At 37.1% G+C, this 21691-nt stretch overlaps 4 protein-coding genes across 4 annotated transcripts in view; 2 read left to right on the forward strand and 2 right to left on the reverse strand.

Annotated features, from left to right (window-relative positions):
* LOC105210960 (leucine-rich repeats and immunoglobulin-like domains protein 3) overlaps window positions 1-5931 on the forward strand; it is a 29389-nt gene extending 23458 nt beyond the window's left edge. Inside the window, exons 6-9 of the mRNA XM_054232913.1 lie at window positions 7-848; window positions 913-1311; window positions 1454-1735; window positions 1798-5931. Coding sequence (XP_054088888.1) covers window positions 7-848; window positions 913-1311; window positions 1454-1735; window positions 1798-3293 — 3019 coding nt within the window. The 3' untranslated portion in view covers window positions 3294-5931. The remainder of the gene's footprint in view (window positions 1-6; window positions 849-912; window positions 1312-1453; window positions 1736-1797) is intronic.
* Window positions 5932-8246: 2315 nt separating this feature from the next.
* Window positions 8247-11264, reverse strand: LOC105210959 (origin recognition complex subunit 3). The gene is made up of 5 exons (XM_011182177.3): window positions 11030-11264; window positions 10676-10970; window positions 10014-10609; window positions 8718-9949; window positions 8247-8416 (listed from the first exon to the last, which is right to left on the reverse strand). The coding sequence occupies exons 1-5, from the start codon at window positions 11066-11068 to the stop codon at window positions 8320-8322; spliced, it is 2259 nt and encodes a 752-aa protein (XP_011180479.2). The 5' UTR covers window positions 11069-11264; the 3' UTR covers window positions 8247-8319.
* Window positions 11265-11567: 303 nt separating this feature from the next.
* LOC105210958 (repetitive organellar protein) lies at window positions 11568-18421 on the forward strand. The gene is made up of 6 exons (XM_011182176.3): window positions 11568-11764; window positions 11834-12024; window positions 12088-12648; window positions 12708-13807; window positions 13865-14092; window positions 14157-18421. The coding sequence occupies exons 1-6, from the start codon at window positions 11702-11704 to the stop codon at window positions 18221-18223; spliced, it is 6210 nt and encodes a 2069-aa protein (XP_011180478.2). The 5' UTR covers window positions 11568-11701; the 3' UTR covers window positions 18224-18421.
* A 179-nt stretch (window positions 18422-18600) lies between these two features.
* LOC105210956 (aquaporin-11) lies at window positions 18601-21297 on the reverse strand. The gene is made up of 5 exons (XM_011182174.3): window positions 21146-21297; window positions 19867-20139; window positions 19514-19788; window positions 18923-19061; window positions 18601-18800 (listed from the first exon to the last, which is right to left on the reverse strand). Exons 2-5 carry the CDS (start codon window positions 20042-20044, stop codon window positions 18601-18603), a joined length of 792 nt encoding a protein of 263 aa, XP_011180476.1. The 5' UTR covers window positions 20045-20139; window positions 21146-21297.
* Window positions 21298-21691: the final 394 nt, after the last annotated feature.

The following is a 21691-nucleotide window of genomic DNA, read 5'->3' on the forward strand; positions in this document are numbered from 1 at the left end:
TTGCAGCTCTTTGAACAACAACCATTTAGAAATCAATTGGTCCACATTTCGTGGACTCTCAGCGCTGCAAAAGCTGTTCCTCAAATCTAATAATATACGCACACTGCAAGATGGCGTTTTCTATGTGATGCATGCGATAGAAACTATCGAATTGGATCACAATGGCATCACCTCGCTTAGCCGTCATGGCCTCTACAATCTCACCAAATTACATCATCTGAGTTTATCGAATAACTCCATTTCGCGCATTGAGTCGGACACCTGGGAGTTTACGCAATCGCTCATTTCGCTTGATTTGTCGCACAATAACATCAGTGAATTCAAACCGCAGCATTTGGATTGTCTCAAGCGCTTGCGTCACTTGAATTTGGGTCATAACAAAATACAATATCTGGCCGATAATACTTTTGATTGTGTGAAAAATTTAGAGGATCTGAATTTACGGCGCAACAAACTCGCTTGGATCATCGAGGATCCGGGCGCAACACCGGCCTTCAAGGTGCTGCGCAAGCTAAAGAAATTGGATCTGTATGGCAACAACTTGAAGCAGATCATGAGTAAATCGCTAAGCGGTCTAGGTAGTTTAGAGTCACTCAACTTGGGCGGCAATGCCTTGGCCACCATACAGTCTGGCGCATTCGATCATATGCCACACTTGCAAAAGCTGAGCTTTAAGTCGTTGAACTTCATATGTGACTGTGAGTTGACGTGGTTCCAACGTTGGTTGCGCCGCTACAAGCAAACGAGTAACGGCGCACAAGTGCAATTGGAAAATGCAGTTTGCGGCTATCCGGAGGAATTGTTCGATCATCAGCTGTTAGCTGTGAACAACAACGACTTGGCGTGCGGTGAGTTTTGCAATTTCATGCCATATAACGGCACAATAATAATATTTTTTTGTTTAATATCTAGTGAACTCGCCAAAGCCCACCATCATACAGGAACCAACTAGCCAACTCACTGTGCGCGGCGCGAACATAACCATGGAATGCATTGCCATTTCACCAACGGCGGCATCCTTAGCGGCCGCAGATGAGCTGAAAATTAAATGGCGGCACGACAACCAAAATATACGTGAACGCGAACGTGGACACGCATTCGCAGTTCAACACAATGGTGCGGGCGGAAATAGCGGCAGTTACAGCACAACGGAAACGCGCATACGCCAAGAGGAAGGCACCAATGAGACCACAGTTATCGGTTATTTGCGGCTGTACAATGTCAGTTATGCGAATGCAGGGCGCTATCAATGTGTTGTCTCCAATGCTTTTGGCACTACTTACTCGCAAAGATTCAAAATTTCCATTGGAAGTAAGTGACGTACAAAGTGCAGCACAATTTCGCTGGTTTATAAATAAATAAAAAAAAACAATTTCAATTAAAAAAATTTTTTTTGATTATTTTTTTTATTTCTAAGTATTTTTTATTAAATGAAATATTTTTTTACTTCCAGTTCATCCAACCTTTCTGCAAGTTCCCTCAAATCTCACCATAGATTCGGGTGAAACAGCACGTTTGGTTTGCTCAGCGACCGGTGACCCAGTGCCGGAAATTGCCTTACAAAAGTTCGGTGGCAGTGACTTTCCTGCCGCAACGGAGCGTCGTTTGCAAGTCATACGCGAAGAGAATGCATTCGTAATCACCAATGCGAAACCGATTGACACCGGCATTTATACATGCACAGCTGAAAGCGCAGCGGGTGAAATTAAGGTCAATGCCACCTTAATTGTTAATGGTGAGCTTAGTAATTACCGTTATTGCATACTTTTTTCTCAATGGGCTTTTCTCTCAACACAGACAAACCGCAACCTGTTATACCGATTGTGCGAAAAGAGACTGTGGTGGGTGAGTCCAGTGTCCTGCAATGCCTGAGCGAACTGGCAGCCGATTTAAGTCAGCCACATCGTGAATGGTTCAAGGACAACAAACCTTTCCATCTGGGCACACTGAGCGCCGATACGGAGCGTTACTTTTTCACCTCCGAGCATGAACTATTGGTCATTGTCAATACGGAGTCGACAGACGCCGGACATTATCGCTGCGAGATTAGTGACAACTCGAAGACGTACACCGTGCAAACAGAGCTGATTGTGGTGAAGGAAGAACTAAGTCAAAATATGATATTTTTCGGTGTGGTCCTGGTTGCCGCGCTCTGCGTGCTAATTATTGCTTTGGTAATATTTGCATTGTGTCTGCACCAGCGTCGTAAAGCATTCAAACGGCGGCAGCGAGCGGCTTGCCAAAACGCTAATAGCACAAGTGGCGCGCCAAGCGGTTTGCTTTCGGATAGTGCGGGTCTGATAGTTGGTGGCACGCGTATCGCCTCGACCAGCACTCAGCTGCTGAGCGGCAGTCGTGGTAGCGCCTTAGATCAAACGCAACTCACCACACTGAATCGCACATTATTGCATAAGACGCAAATGGACGCACAGCGACAGCGGCCAAACAGTCTGGGTGATTTTGAGGCAGATGGTAATGAGCGACAACAACAACACCAAAATTTGATTATCACACACACACCCAATTATCAACAGCTATTGCAGCAACAAGCTGCGGATGATATTGACAACGATGCCGAGCACTTTACCTTGTCGTACTTGAAACGCATCTCGTTGGCCGACAACGCTGGCGTTGCCGCTGACCACAATCAAGATCATCTGTCTAGTAAGGATTCCGGCACTGGCTCTGACACGGCGGTTAAACGTAGCATCGATGATTTCACAATGACCGGTTTAGCGCCAACGGCAACAGGAAGCTTACAACGCACGACTGATTGCGCCACAACACCGCTCAATGGCGACAAGCCACAACTCGTGCGGCGAGTCAATGTTTACCAAGACGACGGTTTAGGCGATTCCTATCCAACGGACGATGGCGGCGATTTGGACGACGCGGACTTGCTTTACGCGGCGACACATGCACTGGGCGTTTCAGAGTGTGATGTTGAGTTGCTGGATTTCGAAAGACACCGAGCAGCTACGATGCGCATCGACGACCAGGCCGTACGCGGCGAAATCGAAACCGATCCAGACGCGGACACTGACACGACCAGTGAGCTTACACAGTTTCTACACCGTACCAATAATGCAAACAATGACAATGCATGCGAGCAGCAGCGCTGCGCACGTTTACCAACGAAGTTGCACTTTCCTGCCATCTACAATGGCAATAATTTTGATGGCGGAGGCGAAGTGCCAAATAGTCGAAATGCGTACAGTGGCAATTGCAAAAAGAATTTGACTACAGCAAATGCCACAAGCACGGCGGCGCATGCGCAAACCGTTGATATTTAACTTACGCAACTGAAACGAAAAAGCGAAAAGTTGTTGCATATACACGCCAGCGTATATGTTCAACCAGTGATGAGTACACCAAAAAATAAGACTGTAGTCCATAAAATTTATAGTACACACACACACATACAACCATAACAAATATATACATACATGTAGTCATAGTGTTTGTTGGGAAAGTTGCAAATGGTTGGATGTAGTGCATTGTCTAGCAAAGTATCATATTGATACCAGAAATATATATACTGTGCACTCCCAAGTGAAGTGGTCGAGTGTGCTCACAAAGTGTCATAAGCGTAAACGTTCGCCGCATTGTGTTGCGTTATGCGAGTAGTACAAATTTCTATCGAAACTAAATAAGTAAGCACGTCGATATGCCGCTGTGTTGCCAGGAAGTAGTGCACAACAGTGTAAAAGTCGCCAACTAGGCAAGTGGTATATTTGAAAATGCCGACAGTTGTGACGTTTTTGTTTTTGTCTAAGTGTTTTGTTTGTTCTTTTTTTATTTTTACGCTAAATTAATAGCAATTTTTATATACATAAATAAGTTACAGCTAAACATTTCATTGTGATATTATTTATTACGCTAATTTAAATTATTCTTTGCATAATTACATATTAAATAACTTATATACTATATACTATGAAAAAAAATGGCTATAGACATTGTATGCAAATCACTATTACAACAATAAAATAACGCTAATACTTACTATTAGTAGCTAGCATAGTTAATTTTAAGCATAAACGTATAGAAACTAGTTTGTTAAGTTGAAAGTTATGCCAAACCACCTAATTAATTGCACGCATTGTATGCATTGCTTTAAGAAAGTAAACATAATTTTAGGCGGAGTAGCACATATGTCTAAGCGAACCACCTAACTACAGTTTAACTATTTATATGCAAGCAAGCTTTGAATTACACTACAATACTAGTATTTTTGCGCCAGCGAAAAATTTAAAATTAAATAGTGTGCGAAGAGTTGATTTACAACTTATTAAAGGGTTAGAGGTAGTCAGAGACACAAAAAAATGCGAATTTTCAGTAATTTTTTTTTGTTTGTAATATGGCATTATTACTTTGTGAATTGAAGTCACGAAAATTTGAAAAAAAAAATTGCATTAAGTCTACATCTTTGCTTCCGCCGTTTTTTTTTTGTTGTAAATTTAAGGCCTTTTTCACTTAGGACAGCCTCACCGTACGTATCCGAAAGCATTCGATGAACCTCAGCCGCACTTTTCGTGGAATTAAAAAAGAAAAGCAAAATTTTCCGCAAATGTCGAAAATTCGGCTCAAAAAGTGACATTTTCAGTTGCGAATAAGTTTGGGATGCAAACAGATCTCTACAAATATTTTGTTGGGTTTATGTTGACACAAATGTTCAAGATCGATATAAAAAAAATCGATTTAATCGACCTGTGCTTGACCCTAGAGACATTCTCGCAAATGTCGAAAATTCGGCTCAAAAAGTGACATTTTCAGTTGAGAATAAGTTTGGGATGCAAACAGATCTCTACAAATATTTTGTTGGGTTTATGTTGACACAAATGTTCAAGATCGATATAAAAAAAATCGATTTAATCGACCTGTGCTTGACCCTACAGACATCTATTGGAAAACGGCGGAGGCAAAGTTGTAGACCTAATAATATTCAAAGTTCCAAAAAATCTAAAATCGATCGTATAAAAAAAAAATAGTTTTATATACAAATAATCCTGAGACTGATCGAAGCTTAATCGATATAAAATCAATCGAATAACAAAAATTTGTTTTATAAATAAATAATCCTGAGACTGGTCGAAGCATTTTTGTTTTTTTCTAAATTTTCGAGAAAAAATCAATTGGTCTTAAAAAATCGAAATTTTTGAAAAAAGAAAAAGCTTTGATCAGGCCCAGAATCCGCTGTATAAATTTCATTAAAATCTACTGAGCGGTTTTCGATTTACAGTTGTCAGCAGTACAAAAAAACATAGTTTTGAGAAAAACGCATTTAAAGTTTCACACTAGCGTTTTGGTGTGCCCGAGCGCTCTTTGTTATTTGTCGAATAACTCGAAAAGTAATTATCGGATCAACTGCAAATTTTCAGAGAATATTTTGAAGATATTACCTTAAACGGAAATGCAAAAAAATTTGAAAATTGATTTTTTGAAAATCGTGACTACCCCTAGCCTCTTAAATGCACATGTATACAATGGGATTTTGTTGACAAATAAACTAAGATTTTTTAATACATATATTCATACTAAACAGTATTTGTTATTGCTGTAGCGCTATTTATAACTACTAAAAGCGCAATTTAATAATTAAATATTGAATTTTTTTTATTTTTATTTTTTTGTTTTGGTTGAAAACTACTAGATTTTATATGACTTAAAATGCGTTCGTGAAAAAATATTCGAAAATGAATTAATCCAAAATTAATTTGTCAAAAGCAAAAAGAAAAAACAAATCGGCCCACCTTGTATTAAGTTAAATGTTATGCCAAACCATCTTCTATTCAAGAAAGTTAAATCACTCACCCCGCACACTATTAGTAAACGAAAAACAAAATGTATTATTTTGCAAACCCTCCGATATTTATACACAGCGAATTACATAAATACTTTATAAACAATAATGACTAATGCTTAGTTATATATGGAAAGTATATGAAAAATATAAAATGCACAAGTGCTTTGTCGTAAGCTGCCTTTTTATATAAAAAAAAAATATATTTACATAAGCAGCCAAAGAAGTCAAGCTTCCAAGAATTATAAATTGCGTGCCTAGCTTAACTATCATAAAGACAGCAAGCGTTTTTTCTTCTAAGCTATACTATATGAATGTTATTTATTAAAAATGTCTGGAATTGTGCCTACCATTATATAATATATTGTAATTGAAATTAATTAAAATAAAAGAAGTATGCATTTAGTTAGTGTTCGAAAAAAATGAATAAAAAAAACTTTTTGCAATGAAATACAGCTGAATATTCTCTAACTCAAAACACGATAATCCACAAAAAAACTTCGACTTCAACAAATTTCCGAATTACCGAAGGTACAATTTAAAAATTTGAGGTTAGTTTTTATGAAAGAAATTGTAATAGTTCTGTTCTGTTTCTTACATATTTGTTTAGGTTGTTTTATATTTTTTTTTCATTTCATTTTTAATTTTAAAACAAAACTGAGCGTTGAATTAGCCTATAAAATTGAATTTGAGACATGAAAAATTATTGAAATCAAATACTTAAATATTTAATTTTTTTTACTCCATATCTTTTCAAAGAAATCTTAACAAAAGTGTCTAGTGATCTTTATTCAAATTAGAGAAAATACATTTAATTTTTTTATATTTTTTGCTTGTTCATTAAATATTAAATTTATTCATATTTGTTTCTTCTTTACTAAAAATTTTATTGAACTATATTAAGTCATTTTGTAATATCAATCAGCTTTTAGTAATCATATAAACAGTTATCTAACTAGTTCGCGGAACTTCAATTGGGTGATGCTCAATAACAATTTTCTTTTTCTTTTTTCAAATTTCTTTTCTTACAAAATTTCATCAAAAACAAAAACACAATTTTGCATACTTAAAAATCTTAAGCAAGAACTGAAATATAACTACTACAATGTGCATTATTTATCAAATATTATAGCGTCAAATGTGCAGAAATATATGTATGTATACTTGAATGCATAAACGCCTAAGGTCCATACAAATGTATTAACAAAATGAATAAAAGCATAAACTATTAGCAAGTAGATGTACAACGAAAGACTTATTGTTTACATACAACGCAAAACTTGCCTTGATTTCAAATATACTATATATGTATATTTGTAGAATACTAAACAAAAGTGCATTATAAGAAAGATTGAGGTTACTTCGAAACCAAAACCTGTAATAAACAATATTGTTTCGCGTAGTTATTTAAGACAATATAATATAAACTAACTGGCGTTTACATATTACATACATACAATTAGTAATTTATTTATATATAATATAACAGTACATAAATACATACGTATACAAGCATGCACTGTACATACATACAAAGTATAAATGTTATACTATAATTGCATACAAAGCACAATGCAAATAGATTTGTGTATATTGTAATGATAAACATATGAAAATAACTAAATTATTAATAAAATGCAAAAACAAGTGAGAAAATACAACAAAAGTGTTTGTTAATTACTGTGTTACATGCACTTAACCTTCAAATGGCTGTTCTTTTCACCTTCTTTTTCAAAGTTGGTTTCGTCCGGCCTGACCAGTACTGTCGATACGGCTGTTTTGGGTAATATGTTCTGCTGCTAACTTTTTCTTCTTCATCTTTGGCACCACAACCGTGGTTCCTTCCATTGTTTCTTCGTTTTCCATAAGTACGACATAGTCCAACCAGCGCATTCATTGGATTTTTTTGCGCTTAACTATATACATGTCTTCGTAGTTTTCATACAGTTCATAGTTCCATGTTGTTTTTGTTGTAGTGGTTACCTAAACCTATCTGAACCGACAAGCCTAAATTAATTGTCATCGAAGTCATCTAACGGGGGCTCAGAAACGAGCTGTTTCGACAGGGCCGGACCAAAGGGAAAGGTGTGTGAAATGAGTTTGGTTTTTGGGGCATGCAAAGAGTTGGTTAGTGTCATGCGCGGACTCTTTGCATGCGATACATATGTATGTATATTGTCATTGTAAGTAGGAGTTTAACCTGCTGCAGTCTCCATAACGAAGTTGCGCGAGAGTCACTCTAGTTTCCCGAGGCAACTCGAGCGCTGAGCCTGCGATGGGTGGGGGTCGATTTCCAGTAAATGACTGCAGAAACTGTTTGAAGTTTTGTTATAATTTATAAATTTAAAAACTTGAGTTAACCATCAGTTAAATAACCTCTTAATCATTGAGAACAAAATAAACCACAAAAATATAATTAAATTATTATTTTTTTAGTTTTTTATCTTACAAAGTTTATTTAATCTTTAAACCTTATTTCTAGTCCAAAACATAACAATACTAACTACCTTGATTGACTACCATGTCAATCGCGTAGCATGATCCGTTTTGCGTTTGGACATCTTAATATAACCCAGAAATTGGAGTTCGGCTACAGCACGAGTAAAACGAGCTCTGTAATAAAGTAAGTGCAATAGGTAAATAAGAAAAGGTGTGCATAAACTATATAGACAAAATTTTTTTTATAAAATATAGCGAAACTTCCATAACTCGAACTTCTATAACTCGAAATTCTCCACAACTCGAACTCTTGAATTGGCAATAGAAGGCAAATTTCATACAAATTACCTTCCGTAACTCGGAAGTCTCTCTAACTCGAAGTTTTCTTGTGGATTATGGTGATACGAGTTAGGGAAGTTTAACTGTATATAAATATGTGAATATGTATCATAAGCCTTAATTTTAATGCACTTACTGAATCTGTGGATCCACCTGTTCCTGCTCGTTATCGATATCGTCCACGACGGATCGAAAAGCTTGTAACCAATCGAAGAGATTAATCATGCGGCCACATTCCAGATGCAATTTATACGCAACTGATAAATCGGGGAGCGTGGCCAGTAGCTGATTGGACTCAGACAATTGGCAACATTTGCATTGTAAGTAGTAGTTGGGATTGTTGAGTGCCATATGGAGTGCCGCACGTGGCGCGCCAATAATATTACGACGCACTGTGGACACATCGCTGAAAACAAAGAGCTCATGTAGGGGCGGCGCTCGCATAAGCGGCGCCAAATGTGTTACTACAATTTCATTTTGTATATGCAACAACGTTTGTGCAACAGCTTGTGCATATTCCGAAGTCGGTTTATTTTGCTGTTTGGACATTTGCAATAAATGCTCTTTCAGATCTTGACGAGATGTGAATTTCTGTTTGTTGGTTTCTGGAGTAGCTGGTGTAGTGGTCTGCATGTTGTTTGCGGCAGCGCTGGTCGGTGATTTATCCTCCGTACCAGCCATTACAACCTTGGTTAAAAGATCTTTCACCGCTTGCAACTTGGAATTGACGATGGTCATGCAATCATCACCTAGTTCTAAATCAACGATTTCGGTGTGCATAAATACCTCTGTCACCGAAATTGCTTTGGAGATTTTTGAGACAAATTCATCTTTTGACATAAAACCAAGCATCTGCCAACATTCCTTAAATTCCGGCTGGTCGCGCAGCTCTTTCGAGAGACAAAATGCGTAGAGTTCACGACGCTGCTTACCCAGCGGACATTTTGGTAAATCACCAACTAATACAGTGACAAATTCCAGAAATATTCGTAATAGCATAAAATGTATATGACAGTCCCGCAGTAATTGTGGCAGCTTCTTTTTTAAGTAGCTATCGTCGGTGAGTATGGCGATAATACGCTTGCAATCATTGATGTTCTCCACATACGGACGAAAAGAAAGCAGACGACGTATGCTTTCAACATCTTCATGTGTAAGCGCTTTGATGCGGCTCAAAGAAGTGTTGTAATTAGCACACAGCGCGTACGCGTTGCCTTGAAAGAAGTGTTCCATTAGACAATATTTATAGGCTTGTATGAAACCGTGAATGGAAAAATCGTAATAAAGAAAAATGTGTGTAAGGAACTTGAAAGCCTTGCCGGAAAGGTGGAATGCATATCGAGGCGAAAGTATAACGTGTTCCAGAATCTAAAATTAAAAGTGAAATTAGTAATAGAAAAATGTACATGAAGACCTTGTATAGACTCATTACCTCATTTAGGCAAACTGGCGCCGTTTGTGTTTTGAACACGCAAAGTTTTATCTTGCTTGTTACGTGATAGGGCAATGCGTTATGCACAGCAGAGACAGCTGTCGCTACACCGAAGACTAATACAAATGGTAAATGTGTGTAGTAAGCGCTCAGCATTAGTATAAAGTCTTGAAGTATCGTTGTATTAAAGCATTCGAAATCTGGCAATATAACAACCAAAGCATGTGGGCGCTTTGAAATACATTTGGTTGGTGAACCACACTCTTCTAAGACTTCATCATCTTCATCGTCTAACTCACTATCCGCATCCAACTGTGGTCTTATGTATTTGCGACGATACCAATGTAACAATTGTCGCATGTTGCATTGTGTGCGTCGTAGACGCTTCTTTTCACGCTGTTCCGTGTCTTCATCTGGCAGTCCTGTTGAAGGTGCACGTTCCGATGATTCTATAAAACTATACACCATTGTCTCCACAGCGGATTTCAGTGAAGCGCAATCTCGAGATTGCAGCATACAAACCGAAGCCGACATTTTTTGCAGAAGGCGCTGTGTTAGTGTGGAGAATTGTTCCAAATGATCCGGTTGGTTTACGCCTTTAAAATGAATAATATCAAGCAAATTTCAGTATTCCTATAATTTTAAAACATAACTTAACTCACCAGTTAAAAGCGCTGCCGCAGGTACTATTTCTTCCATGTCATATGTATCCATACTGCCACCTGTACTACATTCATTTTTCACATAATTTACCACATCTTCGAGAGTTTTAGCATAGCTTTCTGACTGTAGTTCTTCAATATGACTTTCTAATTTTTGCCAAGTGTCAGCATAAGTTGAGTAGAAAGGCTGACTATTCATTTGTTTCCTCAAAGCACTTACATTATCGTCGCTGTGCTTCCGTTTCGCAGCTCCACTGGTTTTGGCGACAGCAGCGCCTTTGAAAACAAAACATCCCTAAAGGAGAGTAAAATATTTTTATTTATGATGGAATAACGAAATATAAGCAAACAAACCTTGGACACTGAAATAGTTGGATCCATCACGTCTGCCATAATGAATAGTTGTGTTGAGTCTTTTTTGTCTGAATTGTAAATGAGCTGTTGAAAATTTATGCTTACGATTGCACCGACCCACAAATAGTTTATTCACTTTACAAGAATCATAAAAAGTGCAATCAATGCGGCATGAAATTGTTGTTTAAAATAAATCGCATGCGATAAATACAATAAATAAACAGCTGCCCTGACAACTGAAGTTTCGAATCTGATTTTACGCGCCAATTGATCAGCTGATGCCGGTGTTGCCGAGGAGTTCTTACTGCGTATTTAAATGTCTACTGCAAATTTTTAATTTGTATTTTCTAAAATGAAGCCTAAATTAAATTAATAAAAGAAAACTTTTGAAAATATATTTTGTTTAATATGAAATCATTTAAATTTCATAACATAATTCTTTCCAATCTGTAATATCTGCATTAAAATTGTTACTGCCATTTCTTCATTCACTACTTTATTGCGGCAGGTACAATGCATAATAGCATATTTGCAGCAACTCTGTCATAAAGCGAAAACAATTTACTTTTGTTAGATTAGTGACAGAGTACATTTTCCACAAACTTTTCAATAAGCAAATTATTATTTTCTGCAGTGATTAAAATATTAGAGAGGTGTTTAAAATATATTCAAATGGATTTAAATGATTTGGATATCTACGAAGATTTGGACACATTCCAAAAAGAGGAGGAAAAGGTGAGTTATATTTACGGTTTAAGCTTCCATGTATATCCATTCCAATAACAATAAACATTTATTTCATAGAAAACAGCAGAACTTCTTTCGCTTGAAGCCAAGTACAATGATTCCCAGAAAACGATTGAAACTTTACAGGTGGAAAATGCTGAGTTGAAAAAGCAAATAAGACGCATAGGTATAAATTTTCAAAACCTGCTGGACACAGCAAAAGCAGAGATTAAACGCAAGGACAAACAGATCGACCAAATACGCAAAGAGTAAGTTTGTGTAGAGAAAGCTTAACTTCGCATAAATTATATGATTTAATTTTCATACAACAGGAAGGATGATATATGCTTCAGACGTAAGCAACCACGACGGGAATATACAGATTTCGCAAGCTCGTCGCAAAATACAAATTCATGGTTTAGAGACGAATCAGTTTTACCTGCACATGATTTTGAAGCAAATACTAATGCAAATGCACAAAGAGGCAAAGAATCGGTTGAAACCATGAACAATGAACAACCGTGCACAACATCGTATACTAAAAGTCTGTGTGAATTTGTACAAATGCGCGATGAATATAAAAAGGCTGAACTTCGCGATGAAAGGTCTGAGCGTAAGTACGATTGTGATCCCCAGCGTGAAAAATACAACAGAGCTAATAGCCAGAGGGATCAGCATGAGTCGAGGCAAAGAGCGCATAGCAAAGATAGTAGCGCTAGAAGAGATTATAGTCGCAGTTATGATAGCAGAACAGCCGATCGAAGTCGTAGGGACGAACGCGACATTAGACATAAAAATAAGCTTTATACGACCGAAAAGGAAAAAGAGTCGTACAACAACACAGATAATGGTAGACGACAACGTTCCTATGATAGATTGAGTGATCGTTCAAGGTATGTTTCAGAATTGTTTATTTATAAAATGAAGGATTACACTTCTTTACTTAATTTAGGCATCACAGCAAAGAGGACAGTCGTTATGACAGGCGGAGCGATCGCAAAGAGGAAAAAACCAAGTCTGAAAGCTACGACAGTCGTCATGACAGGCGAAGCGATTTCAAAAAATATCACGAAGATACTAATAAAAAATCTAAAGAAAAAAATGAAAAAGCTTGTGAGGAAGTGAATAATATCAATAAAAATGAAGTTGCAACTTATGCAAAGAACTCAGATGCCCGTAAAAGACATGATGATATACGTGGAAAATCATCGAAACCTTCGGAAAGCAATAGAGAAAATAAATTTAATGAATCACACAAACTAAGTAAAGGAAGTCATACAGAAGCCAAGCGTACTGAAACTGTTGAGGATCTTGCTTTTTTAGGCAAAAATCTGCCAGCTACCAAAGACCCAAAAAATCTTGAAAAAGTACTGGCAGAAGAAAAGTTGAACAAGGAAAAATTGCTATCTGCAGAAAGTGATAGTACTCGTACGAGAACTGATACAAATGCAAATTGTTTGATGCCTGCAAACGGCATGACAACGCCAAAGAAAACTGCTATGCTTGACAAACTCTTCGGAAGCACACCTACCAATGAGCGCGATATCAATAGTAATACATTGAGTAATGCGATTGGTTTTCTAAAAAGTAACAACAGTTCAGTAACAACCTCTCCAAGCAATTATACCGATACCAGCGAGTCAACTACTATAGCTTACACAAACAATCGGAAGAATACTGAGTCTGATGAAGATTATCTGCCAATAAACGGAGACCAAAACAACCATAATAAAAATGATATACGTGTCGTCGTAAAAAACGATAATACAGCAACTAATAGTGATTTGACCGTTGAGGCGAAATCTGAGGAACTTATTTCCAGTGTCACGAGTAAAAATCAAACTGCAGATGAAAGTACATTTACGAAGTTCGGGAATAGTGTGAAAACAAGTGAAGAAACGTTAGATTATGCTAAGTTAGCAACAAGTATGCTATCAGAAGAAGAAGAAGAAGAAGACGAGACTGAAGTTGAACAAGCAGTTGAAACTGTTAGTACCTATAATGATGCAGCGATTTATAACGAACAAAAAACGAATGGCAATAAAAATAAGGGTAAATTTGAGCTACAATTTAGTTGATAAATATGTACTATTAAAATTTATGTTTTAGGTGGCATACAAATTTTGCAGAACATACGCTTACCCAATATATATGAAATACGCGCACAACAAAGACGGCTGCTTGAAGCCATAGCTGCTAAAAAAGCCAAACGAGCTTTGACTGCAAAAGCAAAAGATATACAAAAAAATGCAAACACAACTAAGATGGTTCCAGTTCCAGAAGACACCAGTAAAGATCTAGAGAAAACACCAACTACCGCCACGGAAAATAATAAAGGTAATCAAGTTATATCAATTTAAAAGAAAAATAAATAATTTAAAAATTATAATTAATGTATTAGGTGTTGGTCTACAAGATGGATGTGTCGAAACAAAAAACAAACAGGATGAAGAATGTTCACTTGGTAACTCACCACAGCTAAATGTTAGTGTTAGTGCTGATTTGAATACTATTACATTCAATAACGAAAAAACGATGGAAGAAAATGGAACAGAGACATCTAACACCGCAGTGCAGCAAAGCATTGGAAACGTGACGTTATCTGATCAAAATATTTCGTCACTTTTGGCAGCTGCTGCAATTATAGAAAATGCAGAAAAATGTGTAAATAGCAACACTGCTGCAGACGATGCCGTATTGAAGCAAATGAAATCTGATGCAATTTGCACTAATCAACAAACTGAATCTGTGGTAGCTATAAGCTCAAATAATATTGAAAACTCCGAAGCGATACCAAATGCAGTGGAAGTTAAAGATATTCAATTAAAGCAAGTTGATGATCATTGCCAAAAGGAAACTGAGGAAACCAACTCAAATGAAGTTAATACAGATGTCAACAATACTCGTAAAATTGTTGCAGAAGAGAAGAATATCCAAAATGAAGCGAAATATGAACAAACTTCAATTGAAATTAATATAAAATCAGCTACTAGTCCAACACCTGATAGCCGAAGTGAAGAGAATCAAACTGAAGAAGTCTGTACTGAGGTTGGAAAAACTTACGCAAAGAAGGATATGCCAGATGGTAATTTGGTGACAAAAGTAATGTCAGATGATAGTGAAAGGAAGGACACATCGATAGAGTCAAAAGAAAACATTCCAACATTAAACTCTACTACTGAAGGTGGACAAACATTGATAAACAAGGATATGCCAGATAGCAATTTGTTGACGAAGGTATTACCAGATGATAGTGAACAGCTGAAATCAATAGTAGAGTCAAAAGAAAATATACTAAAATCACAGGACCCTGATGAGAGTAAAGACGAAGATTCGCAGTGCAGCGAAAAGGCTGAAAATAACACCGTCATCGCGGCTGTAGCAGAAGAGTCAGAAAAATCGTGTGAGCAAAATGTTGACACTCAAGGATCAAGTGCTAAACTTCAAAAAGTGGATGAGCAAAAAGTAGTTCTTACACCGGAAGCGGATAGCCAGGCATGTAAAAAACGCATTGAACCGCTAAAAACTGCGAATGAAACTATGACCAAAACACAAGTTGTTCCGGAGAATACTGAGAGCAAGTGTGACATGGTGTTGAGTGAAGAAAGTACACTTGAAAAGCACGTCGTTGTTAGTGAGCAAAAAACTCTCGAGCAAACTGAGGTTGAAATTACTGAAACGAAGGAGGTCATTGAATCAGCAGTAGATAAATCAGAAGAACTACTTGAAACTGCAGAAGCTAGCATTGCAAAAACTGGTGTAATTGAAAATTGCATTGCGGAGAGCAATGATATTGTGATACCTGACTCCATGACGTCAAGTAACACAGAAAGAAGTAGTGAATGTAGCACAAATGTAGCACTGTCAAATGACAATAACTCGATTATCATTGCAAAGGATCTTTCTGCAATAACAGAAAATGATACAAATACCGTTGCTATTGAGGAATCAGTGAGTAGGATACATAAAGTTATTTGTGCTGTAACGGAAATTGCGGGGAGGAACGAAAATGAGCTGCATGAGAGTGAAGTTGCGGTGCCTTATTTAATTAATAACAAGGACACGCCGATAGAAAACTGTTTAGAGGAAAAGGAAACAATACCTGCAGTACAAAATGTGCCCAAGACAGAGCCAATAAGTGTGGCGGAATCAAAAGAAATTAAGTTACATACTAAGACAACATGTATGAGCAAAAATATAAAAAGTAAACCGAAGGAACTTTCAAAAACCATCAATATTTCAGCCGAACGGAATGTAATTGTTGAGAATATGAAGCGTGCTGAAGTTTTGTGGAAATTTAAAATACCTAAAATTTCTGCTAAAAGAAAAAGAGAAGAGAGCGTCGATAGTCCAAGCTCCAAAGAGAGTAAGAACACAGAGAGCGAGGCAGTTAAAAGAGAGAAACTTTGTAATAATGCAGAAACACCGTTAAATCCACATAAGAAGAAAAAGAGTACAATGTTACTATCAAAACAAAAGTCAGAAGAAAAAAAGGTGCTTGAAACATTGTTCGAGGATCAAAAGAAAAGTGAGCGTATTATAAAAGAAATTGATAATTGGGCAAGAAGGAAGGTGGGGGAAAAAGCGGAAATTTTAGAAACTGAAATTCAAATAGAAACTGCGCAAACGCATAAGAAGTCTTCAAGCCAACATGAAATTATGTCAAATATGAATGGTAAAGCTGAAGTTCCAACAAATATGAATGGTAAAGCGGAAATACCAACGGACTTGAAAGTGTTGAACACACATATAAAACAAAAGAGTGATAAACAGAAGGCCCATAGAGATACAAACACTGAATGCTCTTCAAATGACTCAAAATGTGTTCCCGAAAATCGACAGGAATGCAAGAAGTCACCAAAAAAACAGACAAGTCCTTGTAATAAAGGCGATAAAACACATACGAAGGGGCAGAATACAAAAATTCAAGAACGCCGAAAGAGTCATTCAAAAGTTGAAGACGTGGATCACACTCATGGCTCGAAACACCGAGATGTAAAATCTACTGATGAAACTCATAAAGAAAAGAGTCGAACGAATGGAGGAAACAATGATAAATGTGAAGAAACGGTTGCTACAAAGACTCAGTGTGGTGAAGTACAAACACGAAAGGTAGGAAATGGTGAAAATGGAAATAATACCGTTAAGAAATCGCCTGTGAGTGGAGAGTTAGGAGAAAAATCCAAGAAAATTTTCCACACGAATATTGAAAATGAAAATAATAACGTTAAGAAAGAGGTTGAGATTCGTGAGTTGGAGGACAAGTCTAAGAAATCTTCCAACACGGAAAACATAACCACTAAATCACTGGTTGACGGTACAATTTCCTCGAAAATAACGAAAGTAAAAAGTGAGTGTTCAAAAGAGTCAGCAGACACTTCAAATCAAAAGAAAGAATGCGATGGAAATGGTTTTGTTTCGAAGAGAAAATCAATCGAGAAGGACGAAGCGCAGACTGATAACCATGAAAAGAGAGCTAAATCTGATGTAGATGTAGGTAAAAATTGTATTGTACAAAAAGTAACGGTAAACGAAGTTTCGTCTACTGAAATAACGGAAGTTGCTACCGCAGCACATGATATGCTGGAAGACATCACAATTGCAAGTGGTTCTAACACGGCAACAACGAAATATAATCCTGCAACATTTGCGCAAACACCGAAACGTCGAAGAACCGCTGGGGATACGAGCAGCGATGATTCGGAAGTTATGTCTAAGCCGCGCAGACGCAAACACTGTAAAATGTGTGTTGAAGAAAATGATGACGATGAGTGTGTATCCTTCACGGTGCCCACCACAATGCCACATCCGCCAGCTATTAATCACGTTGATGCAGAACGAAAAAATGAAGATATTATCGATATACTGCAGAATGACCGACCTAATGAATCGAACGATAATCTTCCTGCACCTCAAACACCGACATCATTACCGGCTAATATCAGTCACGATGCAGCATATGAGGAGATCGATACACGATTACAATTGATGTTCGCTTCGCCCAAACCTGCAGACAAAACTTCGACTAACAGTTCGCTTTCGGTCGCCAGCCAAGTGAAGGTCCAACTACTGCAGCCAACTTTGGAAACTAGTGCAGTAGCAATAGACGTAACTGACAACGATGTGCCTGCCGAAATTGGTTTACCTGTCACTAAGGCACCAGTTGACGACGCCAAACCACCGGCTGATTTTAGCGTTACAGACACATTCCTCAGCGACATCAGCGCCAACTCTTACCTCGCGTCCGATATGAATGTGACTATTAATGAAACCAATCACAGCGGCGTGAATGCGAATTCGTCGTTCAGCGACAGTAATGTGAGCACGAAGCATATTTCACTCGGCTCAAGTGATTATCGGTTTGAAAAGGTTTCGGAGAATGTTGTGAATTTATTTATAACGCGTAAACGACGTGGCAAGCGAAAGTCGACTGCCACAATAACAACAAATACAGTATCGGCAACTTAGCTAGTAAGCACAACACGAATCTTGTATATTCGAATATATACTATGTAATTATAAAAGAGATTTGTATTTGTTTTTTTTTTTCTTTTTTTTATCTATAATTTCGCATACGCTTGTACTTATTTAACGTATTTACAATATATATTTGTAAGATAAATTTTTTATAAAATAATTAACACAATAACAATAACAAAGTGCACATTTAGTTGTCTTTAAAAATGCTTTTTGCGCTAAAAATGAAAAGAGCCAATCATTCTGCTTCAGCAGTAAATATTCTTAAAATTATAAAGTTTGTGTGAGTATTTTTCGATGAGCACAAGTATATACTTAACGGCATATACGCTTGGTCCGTAATTTTCCGTCGTGTCTTCGAGACTGTCTTACTCCTCCTTTTCCTTACGTTCACCCACCAAGTATCGCCTCACCACTGGTAGCCTATATATCGGCACCGACAACAGCGCGCCAACGCATGCACCAATCCAATAGACAATTATGTGCTCCACATTGGTGTGTCCACGGCAGCCCCATTTGAGTGCGGTTGCCAGCACAGGATTGAAGTAGCCACCTGAGTAGTTGAACGCTGAAAACATCACATAATTAAAAGCGTAAACTTTTCTTGAGACGGATCTCACGTGTTCCATGATTATGTATGGACTGAGCTAATCTCTAATTGTGTCAACTGTTTGATACTCTACAACATACCTGCTACCACTAAACTGGTGCCGATGAACGAATCAATAAAGCTGCAGAATTTCGGATCTTTCTCGCTGAGCGCTTTCGAGGCGAGACGGCAAAGTAGTGTGGCGAATCCTTCGATAGCGGCGCCCAGATAGGGGTGTACCTGGCAAAGTAAAATCGAGAGGTGAAAGAAAATTACATTTTATTGATTGCTCGTTTGAATCACAAATCTCCACGACGGAAAATTTAACCTCTAAATTACAAGTAGTCTCCGTAAATTCTAATGTAAAACCTGACTCCTCATGAAATTCCGCAAAAGTAAGAAGTTAAAATGATTTTTTTAGTAAGGAAATATCAGAGGAGAAAAGGAGGGGAAAGACGGGTCGATCAAAATAGAAAGCGTTTCAAATAGAATACAAATTTTCCTTCTATCAAGTACAAGTGCGAGTTTTTCTCAACTTGATCGACACATCGCATATATTCTTTCAAAATAAAGATTTTCAAAAAATTTAGTTTATCTCCCCTAAGCTTAGTGATATTCTAGTATTTTTGACGTTGTTGTCCTCCCATTCTAAGAAATTCCATCCGAAGAAATTGTAAAAAACGACTCCTCACCTGTAAATCCGCATTGCACTCCTCAAAGGCACGTCCCTTATGTGTTTCGGCAAATTCGAACCACCAGAAAACCTGAACAATGCGATAAACACAGCAACCACCCATTAATTCGGCCCATGTACGCAATGCTACTTCCTTGAACGATGTCTTGCCTTCCACCAAGTCTTCCATATGTGTGTATGGGCACGCGGAAGCATCACCCCATACCTTGCCCCACCAAACGGTTAACATAAATAGAAAGATTGCGTAAGCAGCAACGCCGAAGTTGTCAGCCACTAAGTGGACAAAGGAGAGAGTATGTTTAATATTTCTATCATGAAATTCCAAATTAATTTATATAGTTAAACACTTACCAATAATTAACTCGAAGCAGCAAGCACACAATTCAGCGGCAGCGATCGCTTCATTGACGAGCACTGGCACTATGCCTTCGCGATCGACAAAACGCTTGGCGAGACGTCGTGCTGTTTGGGCAAGCGCACAGTAGCCGATCATGAAACCGGTACTGATACCCAGCGATGTCATGGACATTTTCGATTTGGTATACGATTTTACTTAAACTATTATCCTTAAATCTACGACTAGATTGGTTTGGTTGTACTGGAGTACCTCCAGAGATAGATGTCCTAAATGTAAAAAATAAAATATCAAATTATGAAATATCTTTATATGAGAATTTTGTAGTTTATTTTGTTTGAAATTTCTACAGTGTGGGATTCAGTGGCTACATTATGTTAAAGCTTCTATTTTTAAGGTAAAATTGAATATTGTACTTATTCAAAAATATTTTTTTATGAGATAAGAAATGAGATATATGTTCATCGAACAACTGGTTCATTGGTATTTAATATTAAATATCGAACGGTTGCGTTAACCAAAAGGTCTAACTAACTATTCAGACTTTACAAAACGTTTTCGAACAAGATATAGATTCCATAAACTATACTAAAGGCTAACTAGTAAGGTCGGCAATAATATTAAGGCACCATCTTAAAGAGCTGTACCGCAAATAAGTATTTATCGTATAATGTTCTACACAATAATACGTCATAATCCCCAAAATTTCACTTAAAATTTGTTTATTTATTATTTTTTACTATGCATGCTTGTATGTATGTTATTACGATTTTACTAATTTTTATCCATTTCTCTCATTCATATTAAAATTACTACAGTTGTTGTATTCGCAATGTAATCATATAATAATCATATTCAATCACACGCTTTTGTTGAGAATGCACAAAATTACATGTCTCTTGTCTACACATGCCCCGTATTTGAGGATTTTCAGCTGCTCATCACTCATTGCTGAGAGAATTAGTTCAGTTTGCTGGCGATACTAAAAATAGTATGACATTTGAATTTTCACATCGCCAAGATCGCCGATGTATATCTAACACATTATTATTGGTCTCTACTAAATATTTGCAAAATATTTTACTGCAATTAACACATTTTATGCAACAACAAATTGACTACAACTAGCACTTGTAACATCAATTAACAATACGATCGCGACGTAAATCTTTGATCTTGAGCTTGATCAGCATAGCATAATCAATGAATAATGTATGCAGGTGTAGTTCATCAAAAAAAATACTATACACTTTTATAATTTGTACTCAAATTTACCCGTTAGAACTGTTGTGACCGCGCCGTTGGACGAGAGATGACTATTGGTCGCCTGCCGATCTGACGACAACTCTGCTTTTGGCACACTCACCGCATCATCGTTTGAGAATTATGTTGTTTTCCGAGGCTAGCTATTTGTTTTTGTTATTATTCACACAAATAAAGGCTGAACATAGAGGACCTGAAAGAAAATGGAAAAAATTGAGGTACAAGAGCCAATGCTCTTTTATATAAACGATGTTATAACCAATTATATTGCTTTAACTCATAATTTTTTGTTGTTTAACGGATGGTAAACACTGCTAAAATATGTTATGATAGAAAACATAATTCTCACGTAATTAACATAATTACATTAAATTTGCCTTATCTGCAGTAAGGTCAGTAAAGTCTGATGGGGCCGGTTAAAGTGTTGTTTGACCATATTCGTATGCATAGGCGCTACAAACTAAAAAACTAAGGCTTAAGTATTACTATTACTTCGGCATGAAAATGTCAGTTTTTTTTCTGTTCTTCATCTGCAACAAAGAGACGACTGAAATAATT

Source organism: Zeugodacus cucurbitae, chromosome 6, assembly GCF_028554725.1.
Source record: "Zeugodacus cucurbitae isolate PBARC_wt_2022May chromosome 6, idZeuCucr1.2, whole genome shotgun sequence".
Taxonomy (NCBI): Eukaryota; Metazoa; Arthropoda; class Insecta; order Diptera; family Tephritidae; genus Zeugodacus; species Zeugodacus cucurbitae.

Bases quoted from the DNA above. Each gene is read 5' to 3' on its own strand.
- LOC105210958 (XM_011182176.3), top strand. From the start codon at position 11,702: ATGGATTTAAATGATTTGGATATCTACGAAGATTTGGACACATTCCAA. The intron at 12,025-12,087 runs GTAAGTTTGTGT...TTCATACAACAG, and splicing joins ATCGACCAAATACGCAAAGA to GAAGGATGATATATGCTTCA. The intron at 13,808-13,864 runs GTAAATTTGAGC...TTTATGTTTTAG, and splicing joins GAATGGCAATAAAAATAAGG to GTGGCATACAAATTTTGCAG.
- LOC105210956 (XM_011182174.3), bottom strand. From the start codon at position 20,044: ATGTCCATGACATCGCTGGGTATCAGTACCGGTTTCATGATCGGCTAC. The intron at 19,789-19,866 runs GTAAGTGTTTAA...TTGTCCACTTAG, and splicing joins CTGCTTCGAGTTAATTATTG to TGGCTGACAACTTCGGCGTT. The intron at 19,062-19,513 runs GTGAGGAGTCGT...TTACTTTGCCAG, and splicing joins AGTGCAATGCGGATTTACAG to GTACACCCCTATCTGGGCGC.
- LOC105210959 (XM_011182177.3), bottom strand. From the start codon at position 11,068: ATGGCAGACGTGATGGATCCAACTATTTCAGTGTCCAAG. The intron at 10,610-10,675 runs GTGAGTTAAGTT...TTCATTTTAAAG, and splicing joins TGCGGCAGCGCTTTTAACTG to GCGTAAACCAACCGGATCAT. The intron at 9,950-10,013 runs GTAATGAGTCTA...TTTTAATTTTAG, and splicing joins CGCCAGTTTGCCTAAATGAG to ATTCTGGAACACGTTATACT.